Below are 15215 nucleotides of genomic sequence, written 5' to 3' on the forward strand. Positions count from 1 at the left end.
CAGGATGGACAGAGGCCCCAAATGGACCAGGAGGGGAAGAGACAAACGAGGCCCATGGAAACCTCCTGATGATGCCAAGTTCTCTTCTGGTTTTGAGCTATGCCTAGGCAGTAAAAGCCAAACCAAACCCCCAAACCATAAAAGAAGTCAAGTTACTAATAAAAGGCAGGGCTGAATGCTTTGATGTTGGCCCATTTCATTTGGGATGGATGTGGCTACCAGTAAAAAATGACCTGGGGCCGAGAAACCATTCTGCTTCTGAAAGACTCCAGGATAGTCCTAAGTTCCGTCAGTAGTGACAAAGAACCACAACTCCAGCCAACTCAGTCCTGTTCTGGAAGGGATCCTGGTGCTTTGGACAGATGTGGCTGATGCAGGCACGAGAGAGGAGAGCAAGTCCTGCTTGCAGAGGGTAACAATAAAGGTCAGACAGAACCAGTTCCTGATTCTGGCCTCGTCACTTCCTGGCTGTGAGATTCTCATCTGCAAAGTGGAGCTAAAGAACACCCATCTTGGAGGGCTGTGCCATAGAATAAGTGAGGAAGTGGCTGTATGGTTTCCATCATATACTAGCTGCTTGATGGACACTGGATAATCCCGTTATCCCAATAATCTCTATACTGCCCCAGGTACAAGAATATAAGTGTTTCCAAAGATGATTTCAGAGGCAGCCAGATGATTACGTTAAATGACAATGCCTTGGCTAGGGAGAAGGTTTGTGTTTTCTCAATTCTCTTTCAGCCCTCTGTAATTTAAAAAAGAATGCCCTAGAGAAGTAACACTTGTCTAACTTGCTTCCTGAGAGCAGGACGGGCTCTGCAGAGCCTCCGGTAGGCAGGTAACAGCAGCTAGCTAGATTTAAAAACATTTTCTGTTGTTGTTGTTGTTTTATTATTTTTTACTTTTATGGCAGGCACATGATACCTATTTGTTTTGTTTGTTTGCTTGTTTTTGAGACAGGGTCTGGCTCTGTGGCCCAGGCTGCAGCGCAGGGTGGGATTTCAGCTCACTGCAGCCTCCACCTCCTGGGCTCGAGATTCTCCCACCTCAGCCTCCTGAGTAGCTGGAATTACAGGCATGCACCACCATGCCCGGCTAATTTTTGTATTTTTAGTAGAAACGGGGTTTCACCATGTTGCCCAGGCTTGTCTCAAACTCCTGGTCTCAAGTAATCCACCTGCCTCTGCCTTCCAAAGTGTTGGCATTATAGGCGTAAACCACTGTGCCCAGCTGATAGCACTTTTATGTTATGTTTGTGATATAAAGTTTCCTCTAAGATATATTGTGTTCAGAAGTTTAAAAAGTCAGGAATCCCTCTTACCACAGTAGGCAGCACGTCAGTCTCATGATCTGAAGAAGTTCAAAAAGTGAGTTGAAGAAAAAGATTAATAATAATATAAGTGGGTGGTACGTGACAGAATTCCAGAAGGGAAGTCTCAAGCGTTTGGAGCCTTGTAAATACCGCTGTTATGTTGCCCACAGTTTAAAATACTACAGCATGGGCACCCACACGCACAAGTGTGTACATTTGCATGTGTGTTTGATTTAAGCTACACCGTATGATGGTTAGTTACTACCTGAAGACCCCTCATTGAGAATGAACACTGGGGCAAGTGAAAGACTCTAATCAGAAGTCCATACTTCAGAAAAGACTGCTTTAGGGCTTTAACTACCTTCATTGTGGATCAATACCACAACCTTTATTCATTAGCCTAACTGTTGTTAGAAAGAATTTTGTTTTTCTACTGGTGAAATGATCCTAGAAATATTCTCATACACTCTGGCCCTTGCACAAACAGAACCTCGTGAACCCAGTACCGTACATCCTTCAGATCAAGGCCCTGGGTCTAGGACTTAGGGTTCAGCTTCTTCTTGAGGATTTTACTGTCAGACCACGGTTAGGATAAGCTGATCCTGCCTCTAGAATGTGGCTGCATCTGCCTTGAGGAATCATTCATGCAAAGAGATGTCAGACAGACAGCTGGGATTTCAAGGAGCTTCCAGAAAAACTTGAGTGGCTATTTATGAGGTGGCTTGATAATAAATGCTTGTATGTGTGGCAGGATTCAGCTGAGTCATATTTTCATTGTGTCTTTTGACGAACAGAAGTTCTTAAAATTAATGTATTCAAATAAATCAATCTTTTTGTGCTGGGTATCCTTTTTGTATCTTTAGAAATCCTATACCTAGAGATTATAAATATATTTTCCTACGTTATCTCCTAAAACCTTTTGTAATATTGCCTCTTACATTTATGTCTTTAATTTTCTTGGAAATGATTTCATGTGTGGTGTGAGGTAGGGGTTAGTTATCTTTTTTGTTTTTTTCCCATGTGGATATCCATTTATTGAGGAATGACCTGCAAGGTTGCCTTTGTCAGTGTCACAGTGTCCATCCAAATACACACGGATCTGTTTCTGGGCTTTCTATTTGTTTCAAGGGTTTGTCTATCCTTGTGCCAATACTGCACTATGTTAATTTAGTGTAACTTTACAATAGGTCTGGTAGAACAGGAAGTTTCTTCCATTGTAATATATACCTGGGAGCTAGCTTTGGGATATCATCTGTAGCCCTCATCTATCTCTATTAGAGACTTTCATTTTCTACTAAAATAAAGTTAGTTGTGATAGATCAAATTGGCTTAAGTCGGTTCACAGCAATGTCAGTAACAGATACTCAAATGTCATGTAACAGCCTATGTAGTCTATAAAAGAAAGGGACCATTTCATCTCTCTCCAGGAGGGCAGTTCCCTTGAAGCTGAGCCCAGGGAATCTGGCCAACCAAAACTCCAAATATCTGCTCTATTTATTATGTTTCATTAATAGCAGGGGGTAGTAACTTCCACGTGGCTCATTTAACGTAAGCAGTTTCCTCCCTGTGGTTAGTCCAGGTGAATTCATTATCTCTGTACCATTCCAAGCATCAGGCTGCTGCTATCCTGTATTACTCTCAGATTTTAAATTTCCTTTTCAAAACCAGAAGTCCAGGAGTTGGTGAAGCCCTAGGTGCAAGGAAAATCTGACTCTGGAGAGAAGTCAGGTGGGCTGGGGAAGAAGCAGAATAGGCTGATTTGGGCTGAGGGACAACCGATTCTGGGGAAGGTACGAACTGGAACTTCCCAGCTGGGCAAGGTGACCCTATAGTCCTTGCCAGTAGGGCCTAGACAAAAGAAGATCATCTCCAGAATTGGAATTTTAGGCTCTAGAGGTTTGGAATGGGACAGGGAAGAGCTGAACCTTCTTCTGAGGGCTGGCAGGCAACAGCAGTGCTGATGGCTGCCCCTTTGCCCCAGCCCTTCTTTTGTCATGAGATACTTAATAGACAGAAGAGTCTGGGTTTATCTGGCTCTAAGAAACACACATTTGAATACCTAGGCTTTTTGAACTTTTACTTTCTTTCCTTTTTTTTTTTTTGAGATGGAGTCTCGCTCTGTCACCCAGGCTGGAGTGCAATGGCGCGATCTTGGCTCACTGCAACCTCTGCCTCCCGGGTTCAAGCAATTCTCCTGCCTCAGCCTCCTGAGTAGCTGGGATTACAGGTCCCTGCCACTACCCCTGGATAATTTTTGTATTTTAAGTAGAGACGGGGTTTCACCATGTTGGTCAGGCTGGTCTCAAACTCCTGACCTCATGATCTGCCCACTTCAACCTCCCCAAATGCTGGAATTACAGGCATGAGCCACCACGCCTGGCCTTGCATTTTTTACTTTCTTAGAGAGGCCGTAAGTATTATGTGAGTGTGGTGGCGTAAAAGGCTTGAGTCCAGCTCTCTAACCCTCAAACCTAAAATCTTATTGTAAGTAACTTTGTTGGGCCTCCACTTCCTCATCTACACAATGGGAATAATAAAATTTACTCCTGCCTAGGAGTTCGAGACCAGCCTGGGCAACATGGTGAAACCCCACCTCTCTTAAAAAAAAAAAAAAAAAAAAAATTGGTATGTGCTGGTAGTTCCAGCTACTCAGGAGGCTGAGGTGGGAGGATCACTTGAGCCTAGGAGACTGAGGTTGCAGTGAACCAAGGTCACCCTACTGTACTCCAGCGCGGGAGATAGAGCAAGACCTTGTCTCAAAATAATAAAAATAAAGCCTATTCCTCAAAGTTGTTGGAAAGATAAGACAAGGTCCCATTTGGCAAAGAGCAGACGCTCAATCAGGAGAGATTTTCTGACCTTCCTTGACATCGCCTGCCAAGAGAGGGATCATCTGTCCCCACGCTGCCCCCTTTTGTTTAACACTTTTTTTGTAGAGATGGGGGTCTCACTATGTTGCCCAGGCTACTCCCAAACTCCTGGCCTGAAGCAGTCTTCCCACCTCAGCCTCCCAAAGTGCTGGGATTACAGGCATGAGCCACTGTGCCTGGACTAATACTTTTAAACAGATTCATTGTGGCATAATTTACATACCATAACATTTACCCATTATAGGTGCACAATATCAATGATATTTGGTAAATTACGGAGTTGTGCCACAATCACCACAACCTAGTTTCAAAACTTTTCCATCACTTCAAAAATGTCCCCCAACTTAATCTGCAGTTCATCTCTGCTCATGCAGAATGAGCAGATCCCCAGGTCTGGGAAACCACTGTTCTGCTTTTTGCCTCTATAAATTTGCCTTTTCTGCACATTTCATATAAACAGAATCATACAACATGTAGTTGTACACACCTGGCTTCTTTCACTTAGCATTATGCTTTGGAGATTCATCCAGCTTGTATCAGTGTGTCATTGCGTTATTTATTCATTTAGAGCTGGAGTCTTGCTCTGTCACCCAGGATGGAGTGCAGTAGTGCTATCAAGGCTCATGGCAGCCTCCAACTCCTGGGCTCAAGCAATCCTCCTGCCTCAGTCTTCTGTGTCCTGGGAGTACAGGCTCAAGCCACTGTGGCATGCTCCCAGTGCTTTTTGTTGCCAAATAAAAAGATATGTCTATTGTATGGATATTATGTATTTTCTGTATCCATTCACCAGCTGATGGACTTGTGGATCACCTCTAGTGTTGGCTATTATGAATTAATGTTGCTGTGAACATTTGCAGCCAAGTCTTTGTGAGGACATAAGTTTTCAATTCTCTTGAATATATATACCTAAGAGTGGTCATACGATAAGTTTAACTTTTGAGGAAACTGCCAAACTGTCTTCCAGAGTAGCTTCCCATCTTTTTTTTTTTTTTTTTTTTTTTTTTGAGATGGAGTATTGCCCTTGTTTCCCAGGCTGGAGTGCAATGGCACGATCGCGGCTCACCTCAACCTCCGCTTCCCAGGTTCAAGTGATTCTCCTGCCTCAGCCTCCTGAGTAGCTGGGATTACAGGCATGCACCACCTCACCTGGCTCATTTTGTATTTTCAGTAGAGACAGGGTTTCTCCATGTTGGTCAGGTTGGTCTCGAACTCCCGACCTCAGGTGATCCGCCTGCCTCAGCCTCCCAAAATACTGGGATTACAGCCTTGAGCCACCACGCCCAGCTTGTAGCTTCCTATCTTAAAGGCTCCAGTTACTCCATGTTCTCACCAACACTTGCTATTGTCTGTATTGCTGATTATAAGCAACTCTAGTGGCTGTGTAGGTATCTCGTTATGGTTTTATTTTGCATTCCCGATATTGAGCATCTATTCATGTGCTTACTAGTCATTCCTATGTCTTCTTGGGTAAAATTTGTACTGAAGTCTTTAAAATCAGGTTGTCTTACTATTATTGAGTTATTTGTGTATGTTCAATACAAATCCTTTATCGGATATATGATTAACAAATATTTTCTCCCAGTCCATGGTATACCATTTCTTTCTCTTTTTTTTGAGATGGAGTCTCACTCTGTCCCAGGCTGGAGTGCAGTGGCATGATTTTGGCTCACTGCAACCTCCACCTCCTGGATTCAAGCAATCCTCCCACTTCAGCCTCCCAAACAGCTGGGAATACAGGCATGTGCCACTATGCCCAACTAATTTTTGTATTTTTAGTAGAGAAGACATTTCACCATGTTGGCCAGGCTGGTCTTGAACCCTGGACCTCAAGTGATCTGTCTGCCTTGGTGCTCCAAAGAGCTGGGATTACAGGCATGAGCCATTGGCCTGGCCATTTTGTTAATGGTACTTTTTGAAGTATAGAAATCTATAAGTCCATTTAATGAAATCCAATTTTTATCAGTTTTTCTTTAAAGGCTCACACTTCTGGGGTCATAGCTAAAAACTCTGCCCAATTCAAGATTGTGATGACTTTCTCCTATGTTTTCTTTTAGAAGTTTTATAGTTTTAGCTCTTATATTTAGGGTTATGGTCCACTTTGAGTTGATTTTCATGCATGGTATGAGATAAGGGTCTAACTTCATTTTTTTTGCATGTGTACAGCTGTTGGGGGCTACAGTGTTTTGCTCTCCACCCCCCATTCATATATTAAAGTCCTAACCCCCAAGCCCCTAGAATGTGAATATATTCAGAGACAGGATCTTTCAAAAGGTAATTTAAAGTAAAATGAAGTCACTAGGAATGTGCCTTCATCCAATATAACTTTGTCTTTATAGGAAGAGGAGAGTAGGACATAGCCAGGTACAGAAAAGACCTTGTAAAGACACAGGCAGAAGAGGCATCTCATCTATAAACCAATGAGAGAGGTTAGAGGGCCCTGCTGCTGAGACTTCCAGCTTCTGGAACCGTGAGAAACTAAACGATGTTGTAAGCCACCCAGTTTGTGGTATTTTGCTATGCAGCCCTAGGAAATGAATGCAACAGGTGACTATCTCAACTGTTTGTTTAAAAGACTGTCCTTTTCAGCCTGGCATGGTGGCTCATGCCTGTAATTCCAGCACTTTGGCAGGCTGAAGTGGGTGGATCACTTGAGGTCAGGAGTCTGAGACCAGCCTGGCCAACATATAGTGAAACCCCATCTCTACTAAAAAAAAAAAAAAATGCCAGGCACTGGTGGTGCCTGTAATCCCAGCCACTTCCAGGAAGCTTTGAGGCAGGAGAATCCCTTGAACCCAGGAGGCGGAAGTTGTAGTGAGCCGAGATGGCACCACTGCACTCCAGCCTGGGCAACAGAGCGAGACTCCATCTCAAAAAAAAAAAAAAAAAAAAGACTATCCTTTTCCCAGTGAATTGTCTTGGTACCTTTGTGGAATATGAACTGATCAAACATTTTGTAAGATTTTATTTCTGGACTCTCAATGTTGTTCCGCTGATCTATATACCTATTTTTGTCAGTACCATACTATCCTGATTACTGTACCTTGGAGGGAGTTTTGAAAATGGGTAGTATGGCTCCTCTAAAGTTGTTCTTTTTCAAAAGTGTTTTGACTATTCTGGGTCCTTTATATTTCCACATACACTTGAGGACTGGCTTGTCAATTTCTATTAAAAAGCCTATGAAAAAGATTTTGACAGGGATTGTATTGAATATGCAGATTAATTCTGGGAGGAGTTCCATTTTAACAACATTGAGTCTTCCAACCCAGAAGTATGGAGTGTCTCTCCATGAATTTAGATCTTCTTTAATTTTCATTGAAATGTTTTGTAGTTTCAGTGTATAAATCCTGCACTTCTTTTGTGAAACTTATTTGTAAGTATTTTATTCTTTGTGATGCTACTGGGAGTGGGACTGTTTTCTTAATTTCACTTCTGGATTATTTGTTCCTAAGATATAGAAATACAATTGCTTTCTGTATACTGAGCATTTAATCCTGATCTTACTAAACTCATTTATTTGTCCTAGCATTTTTTGATGGATCTCTTATGATTTTCTACATAGAGAATCATGTCATTTGTGAGTCAAGAGTTATACTCTTTCCTTGCCAATCTGGATGCCTTCTCTTTCTTTTTTGTTTGCTTACACTGGCTAGTCCCCCAGTAAAATGTAGAACACACGTGTAAGGGTAAACATACTCGCTTTGTTCCTGATCTGAGGGGGAGATCGTTCACTGCTCCATTTAAAAAACATTTCTTGCTATTTCTACTCCTCTCCCATCAGAATCGCTAGTGATTTTAACTTGGAGAAATAAATACCAAAGGAAAACTGCTAAACTAAATAAAAACATGCTCCTTTCCTGACTATAGCCTCAAGTCAAATGAAATATAACCAAAAGGCAGGTCTCTTGTTGTTTAGGACTGAAGCTGCTGCACCATCAAATAACAGGGGTTGGTTAAATAACTTTTGAAACACAAATGTATAAGGGAATTCTATGCGGTCATTAAAAGTAGGCTTATGAGGATTTTTATTTTTTCTGAGACAGAGTCTCACTCTGTTGCCCAGGCAGGAGTGCAGTGGCGCCAATCTCAGCTCACTGCAACCTCCACCTCCCAGGTTCAAGTGATTATCCTGCCTCAGCCTCCCAAGTAGCTGGGACTACAGGTGTGCACCATCACACCTGGCTAATTTTTCTATGTTTAGTACAGATGGGGTTTCAACATGTTGGCCAGGCTGGTCCCAAACTCCTGACTTCAAGTGATCCACCTGCCTTGGCCTCCCAAAGTGCTGGGATTACAGGTGTGAGCCACTGTGCCCAGCCAAAAGGATGTTTTAATAGCAGGGAAATTCTCACATAATAATTATGGCAAAAGAGAAAGAGCAACAAAATAACACATACAGAATGGTCTCAACATCATTATGAAATGCACATAAAGGTGGAAGGGAAATACGTAAAACCCTTAATAACTGTTGCCTCTAAGTTTAATGATAATGAGTGACTTCCCCCTAATTTCTTTACATTCCTTTGAATTGTATAAATTTTTATCGGTGAGCATCCTGTAGCCAGAAAAAGAAAAGAAAACAGAATACACCTACAGGGAAGACTGTGTGGGCATTTCTAAGCCTTACCTTACAGTATTCATCAATTGGTATCAGGCGTTTGACAGCCACGTCCCGGATGTGGCTTCGTCTGAAGAGAATCTTACCTGCAGAAGATAAGAGCAAAGACAGTGTTGTCAGGGAACAGGGACAAGCTCTCAGCAACCTGAGAGGATGTGGACACGGCTGTTTCTAGGGTAGGTCTGAGTGGTGCCAAAATTCCTGGCTGTGATCAAGGTGCCCCTGCTGGACTTCCGTGGGGCTTGGATAAGCCCATGCGAGGTTCCCCTAAACCATGTTCACGGTTTTAACACAAGGGCTTGGGGGAATGGGAGCCACAGAGTAAGTTTTGGTGAGATAAGGGAGGCTGGAAACAACCGCAGAAGGAAGCCACTCCTACCTGATGAAGAAAGAAGGCTGGACCCGAGCATGTGAGGTCCTGTCCAACTCCAGGATTCTGGCTGGGTGAACAGTGCAGTGGACAAGCAGACATGCCCTCAGCAATAGTTCAGTCTCCTCCCTTATCCTCATTCACCCTCTGCCTTTTCCTCATGTTCCCTAAACCCCCATGCTGAGCCCTTCCCTCTGCCTGGACACCTCCCCATGCAACCCCACCACCATCCCTCATAGGGGTTAAGAGATGGCTCTTTCTGACTGCACACATTATTTATTTTTACAGCACTTCTTCTGTCCTACCAGTCATGTGCTCTGCACAAATAGGAACTGACTATGTCTCAGTCCATTCTGTGACACTAATGTTTGATAAATGTATGAATGTGGCTTCCACCTGCAAAGATGGCAAATTCTTCCAGTTCCTTCCCCAATTAGTGTTCGTGAGAGAAGGGTTTGGAGTTTTCCTATTTCACCAAATATTAGCTGAGAGTCCACGGCCTGCTTCACAACATCCGAAACTCTGGGGTATAGGGCTACCAATATGACATGTGGGCAGAGAATGTGGGTCACAGGAAAACACGGGTATATACATGATGCCACTGGAGATCTCTGGAAATATCCAAGACATTGAGATGTCATGGGTGAGGTCTGTTTAAAGCAAATCAGTGGGTTCTCAAGAGTTTAGCCAGGCTACCCTCCCTTAGGGAGATGGTGGTGAAGCATACGCACTAAAGGTTAAGACCACCTGGCTCCCCATTCTGGCTCTACCACAGTCGGGGGTGGGGGAAATCAGTAATAAGACATAAAGGAGGCCGGGCGCGGTGGCTCAAGCCTGTAATCCCAGCACTTTGGGAGGCCGAGACGGGCGGATTATGAGGTCAGGAGAATGGCGTAACACCCGGGAGGCGGAGCTTGCAGTGAGCTGAGATCCGGCCATTGCACTCCAGCCCGGGCGACAGAGCGAGACTCCGTCTCAAAAAAAAAAAAGACATAAAGGAGGGCCAAAGATATGGGGGATGGAGATAAGCACCTCTACCAAGCTCGTGCAGAGCGACCAGGGGGAATCTATGGGTAGGTCAAGGGGAAGGCGTGGGAGGACCACAGCTGCTCTGGAGAGCAGAACATGGAGACCTACTAAGAGCTCTCTCTATTTCTGGCCATAGGAGGTTGGTTAAAAAGAGGAATTTGGGTCAAGAGCCTGGCAAGGTGAAGAGAGATTACTATTGATCTAAGATGGTTTCTGGTGAGATGGTTATCTCCACAGATCAAGCTCAGGCGGGCAGGGATAGGATGGCATAGAAAAGTCTAGTAAGGGTCGGGCGTGGTGGCTCATGCCTGTAATCCCAGCACTTTGGGAGGCCGAGGTGGGTGGATCACTTGAGGTCAGGAGTTTGAGACCAACCTGGCCAACATGGCAAAACCCCGTCTCCATTAAAATGCAAATGCAAATAAAAATAAAAATAAAAATCAGCCAGGCGTGGTAGCATGTGCCTGTAGTCCCAGCTACTCGGGAGGCTAAGGCAGCAGAATCACTTGAGCCTGGGAGGCGGAGGATGTAGTGAGCCAAGATCACACCACGGCACTCCAGCCTGGGTGACAGAGTAAGTGAGACTCCGTCTCAAAAAAAAAAAAAAAAAAAGACTAGTATAGTCAGAATTTTCATAATATGACAGAACTGGAAGGGATGTTGAAAAACAACCCTACTGACTTTTAAAGATTTGCAATGCAAAGTGGTAACGGAGATTTGCACCCTAAAAGATCATATGGCTAATCCAACATTTTAAACAACAGGACAACTTGCTCTGGTGCAAAAGGACACTATTTGGAAACTAGGTAGACATGGTAAATTTAAAAAAAAAGAGAGAAAGCCTTTTTATTTTTTGCTCATTTTCACCAATTAAAAAAACATCTAGGCTGGGCGCGGTGGCTCACGCCTGTAATCCCCACACTTTGGGAAGTCGAGGCAGGTGGATAAGCTGAGGTCAGGAATTTGAGACCAGCCTGGCCAATGTGGTAAAACCCTCTCTCTACTAAAAATACAAAAATTAGCTGGTGGCGCATGCCTGTAATCCCAATTACTCGGGAGACTGAGGCAGGAGAATCGCTTGAACCCGGGAGGCGGAGGTTGCAGTGAGCTGAGATAGTGCCATTGCACTCCAGCCTGGGCAACAAGAGCAAAACTCTGTCTAAAAAAAAAAAAAAAAAGTAGATGAATATGTATCACAAAGTTCAAGGTGCTTGTCTTTGAGGAATAAAGACAGAGAATTTTGGTTTTCTTTTTTACACTTTCTCCAAAGTTTCTGCCGCAAACATTTATTGCTTTTAGAATCAGAAAATTTTCATGTCATTAGCAAAAAAAGTAAATGAGGCAGGGAAGTGGGAAGTGGTTTGCAATTGGATTTCCCTGGAGCCGATGATCTTATTCACTGAACAGGTACAGTCTCTGTGTAAGGCCTTTCTGTGCCACGCTTTGGGGCTAGTGGGGAGCAAGCCGGCTGTGGCCTGTCCTCCTGCTGCTCATAGCTGGTGTTTCCCAAAAGCAGGGGAGGGGGGACCCTGCTGGAGTCTGGGTGGGGCAATGCTTCCCTGGACTGGAGGCTCCCGCCCTGCAGGATGTTTAGCATCCTTGGTTCAAATCCAGATGAAGCTGGTAGCCTTCCCAACCCCACCCCACCTCCAGTCATTGTGACAATCAAATACTCCCTATCTCCATTTTACTGTCCTTGTAGGTGGAACTACTTGCTGTGTAGAACCCCAGCAGTGTCCTGAGCCTTCAGGAGAAACAAGGAATGTGTGCCTATGAAGAGAAATCCTGCCCAGCAAATGCTCGGTAATTTATTTCTCAAAATGGGAGAGGAGTCCCTAATCAAAACTACTTTGGTCCCCTTCAGGTATAATTTTTCTTCTGTAAACCAGGGGAAGGGTGGAGGGTGGGTGTACAGGTGTCTTACTGAAAAGGTCGTCAACAGGCTCTAAGTATCTCCACCCTCACGGGGCAGTGCTGGCCCACGGCAATAGGCACAGGCCTGTCCTGAGGCTGCCATCCGACTAGACATCAAAGCTGAGGATCCACCCAAGGACAGGTCTACAGGAATTGAGAGGGAACAGAAGACTCAGGCGCCTTCAGCGTTTCCTGAGGGGGCAACTCAAGGACATAAGTGTCATTCCTATACTTGTGAGACCTCAGTGGGACAGGAATCTCTGGGTGCACGTCTGGTGCCCTGCCAGCAACAAGGGCACGATGCCCTGTGGCAGCAGTGGGGCCTGCTGGAGAGGCCACAGGCTCTGCAGTCCATGAGGCCCCGGCCAGTCCTAGGGGGAATTTTGGGGAATGCATTTACCTCCCGGAGCCTCAGTCTCCTCATCTGTGAAATGGGACAGCAGCCCCTAGCTCTTAGAAGCCATCTCCATGACACCCAGCACAGGGATGGCCCTTAGTAGGTGCTTGCAAAGGGGCAATTACTTATTATTTTTTTACTTTAGATGATTCATGCACTCCGCAATTCAGAGCGCACGTTCTTTCCTCAACTCCCAGCTTTCTTAAACCTGCCTCCAGTGGGCCAATTTGTCATTTACCCACAGCAGAGCCCGAGTTGTGGCTCAGGTGCTGGCCATGGGGCAGAACCGTGAGGCCAGCGGTAGGCATGGGAGCCAGCACCCCCTTGGCCAGGGCCTCCCTGGTGAGGTGCCGTGGGCAGCGGCCCTGGCCTGTGCCTGACGGGAGGTGTTTCTGTGTGCATCTTGGGGCAGGAGGGTGAGCTGGCTGCCTTCCTGGAGTGGAAAGGGTGTTCACAGGCGTGCACAGCCTTTGGTGGGAACGGTCGGCTTTTGTTTTCCACTGTGGAGGAAGGCCAGACTGTAATTCCTATTTTTCAGGCAGCATCCTCTGCCAAGTTGGCTTCCCCAGCTCCTGCTGGGATGGAAAACTGTGCAGGCTGCTCTCCCCTCCCCCGCCTTTGTGCTAACATGAGACTTGCTTTTGTTCTGCTGACGCGGCAGTCTTGGCAGCAAACTGACCCCTAGGAGAGGGGGCGCTTCTCTCGTGCTGCCCTGTCTTGGCCTCACCCTCGGCTTTGAGGAAAAGCTAAGAGGTGGCTCAGAAGGGGTGGTCTGGGGTCCTAGGGCCCAGCGGGGTCCTGGGGCCTAGTGGGACCTCTCCAAGCCACAAGTGGGTGCCTTGAGAAGAGACCAAGTCCTTGGGAACAGCCTTTTCATTAATTCTCTGGTGGAGAAGGATTACGTAACCATGAAAGCTTTTAAGAGCTTGGGAGAGGGTCGGCTCAAGTTCTTCTCCGTCTCGGGTAGTTCTCCAGAGCTGGTTTTGTCTTTTATCCAGTAAAGAGTTAGAACTCACTGCCTTCCTTTCCTTTCTTGGTGAAAAAAACCTGCATTTGGAGTCCAGTTTACCTTTAATATCCACAATGATCATTTGAGGAGGACACGAACACGTGAAACCAAGAGATTCCAAAGACATGTCCCAGGACCCTGTTTCTGCCTTTACCAAGAATCTACTACGTGCCAGGAACTGGACCTTGTGAAGCAGGGGTCACTGTCCCGTTTTTAACAGATGTGGAAACTGAGGCTTAGAGGGGGATGTCGCTTGCTTGAGGTCACAGGCTAGTCTGTTTGACTCTGAAGCACACGCTTTGGAGCACTGACATTTGGCTGCTGCAGTTGGCCAGCGGGGTTTTCTCCAGCAGGAAAGAAAATTCCAGCATGGTTGTACACTTTGCCAGTGGAGGAACTACAAATGTTAGCTTTTTTAGGTAAAGGATTCTCCCAGTGGAGGAAGCCTGGCAAACACATGTGCCCTGTCTCTAAACCCATTCAGTGACAGTAATACCTGAAGAACCCACTATGTTCTGGACTAGGGGGTTGGGAGACTGGCACTTGTGTGACCCAGGGAGTCCCCCCCATCTCTAGACCTGTTCCCTTTGCTGAAAAAAAGATATATTTTATTTTTATTTTATTTTTTTTGAGACAGAGTTTCGCTCTTTCATCCAGGTTGAAGTGGCGCGATCTCGGCTCACTGCAACCTCCACTCCCTGGGTTCAAGCCTCAGCCTCCCAAGTAGCTGGGATTATAGGTGCCTGCCACCATGCCCAGCTAACTTTTATATTTTTAGTAGAGAAGGGGTTTTGCCATGTTGGCCAGCCTGGTCTCAAACTTCCACCCTCAGATGATCCACTCACCTTGGCTTCCCAAAGTGCTAGGATTACAGGAGTGAACCACCATTCCTGGCCTTGAAAAAGGAACTAAAGGGCCCGTCCAGCTCTAAATATCTATGACTTAGGGTGATTGTCAGATTGCTGATTTTCAGTATATAAAAACATCATAGTAAGTGCTTGATGGCTGATAGCAACCTGCCAGGCATTTACACAATCATCATAACAACTTCATCATTTTAGTACCATTATTATTTCCAATTTGCAAATGAAGTCATCTACCCAAGGTGACAGAGTTGGTGAGGGGGGCATGCTGGGATTGGAACCCAGGTTGTCTGACTCAGGCACGAATTTTGGAGCCTGCCATACCTGTGTCTGAATTCCAGTTCTGCCATCTGTGCAAGCGCCTATAGGTTTCCTGAGTCTCAATTTTCCTAATCTGTGAAATGGGTGCAGTAATGCCTATGCTGCAGGGCTGCTCTGAGGACGAAACGAGGTAATGAAAGTAAAGCACTGAGTGACTGGCCCACAGTACAGAGCTATTATTATACTTGAAGCAGTAACACTGGTTTGGGTAATCCCTCTCTTTGAGCTGAAGTCGTTATAGTATTCTTTGGTAGGAATCTGGGGGGATGGAGACTGACTGCTTTGGGAACAGAGACTAGGTATAACTGCATTAAATGCTGCACAGCAGCTGGTGTGCTGCCTGGTAGCCGTATGAGGTAGGTTCATAAACTTTCTAAAATATCCCCCAAAGATGTGCTGCCCTAATCCCCAAAGCTTGTGTATGTGACGAGCTATTATATGCCTTCCGTTCACTTCAGAAGAGGGAGATTATCCTGGATTAGTCAGGTAATAATTGTATGGGTCCTTAAAAGCAG

General features: G+C 45.3%; 1 protein-coding gene across 2 annotated transcripts in view; it reads right to left on the reverse strand.

Moving 5' to 3' along the window:
• Positions 1-15215, reverse strand: part of SH3PXD2B (SH3 and PX domains 2B) — a 118724-nt gene that overhangs the window by 52820 nt on the left and 50689 nt on the right. For both annotated transcript variants that reach the window (XM_031666602.1, XM_031666603.1), the window contains exon 4: positions 8807-8883. In XM_031666602.1, the coding sequence (XP_031522462.1) occupies positions 8807-8883 (77 nt within the window). The remainder of the gene's footprint in view (positions 1-8806; positions 8884-15215) is intronic.

The sequence above is a fragment of the Papio anubis genome, chromosome 5 (genome assembly GCF_008728515.1).
Source record: "Papio anubis isolate 15944 chromosome 5, Panubis1.0, whole genome shotgun sequence".
Classification (NCBI taxonomy): domain Eukaryota; kingdom Metazoa; phylum Chordata; class Mammalia; order Primates; family Cercopithecidae; genus Papio; species Papio anubis.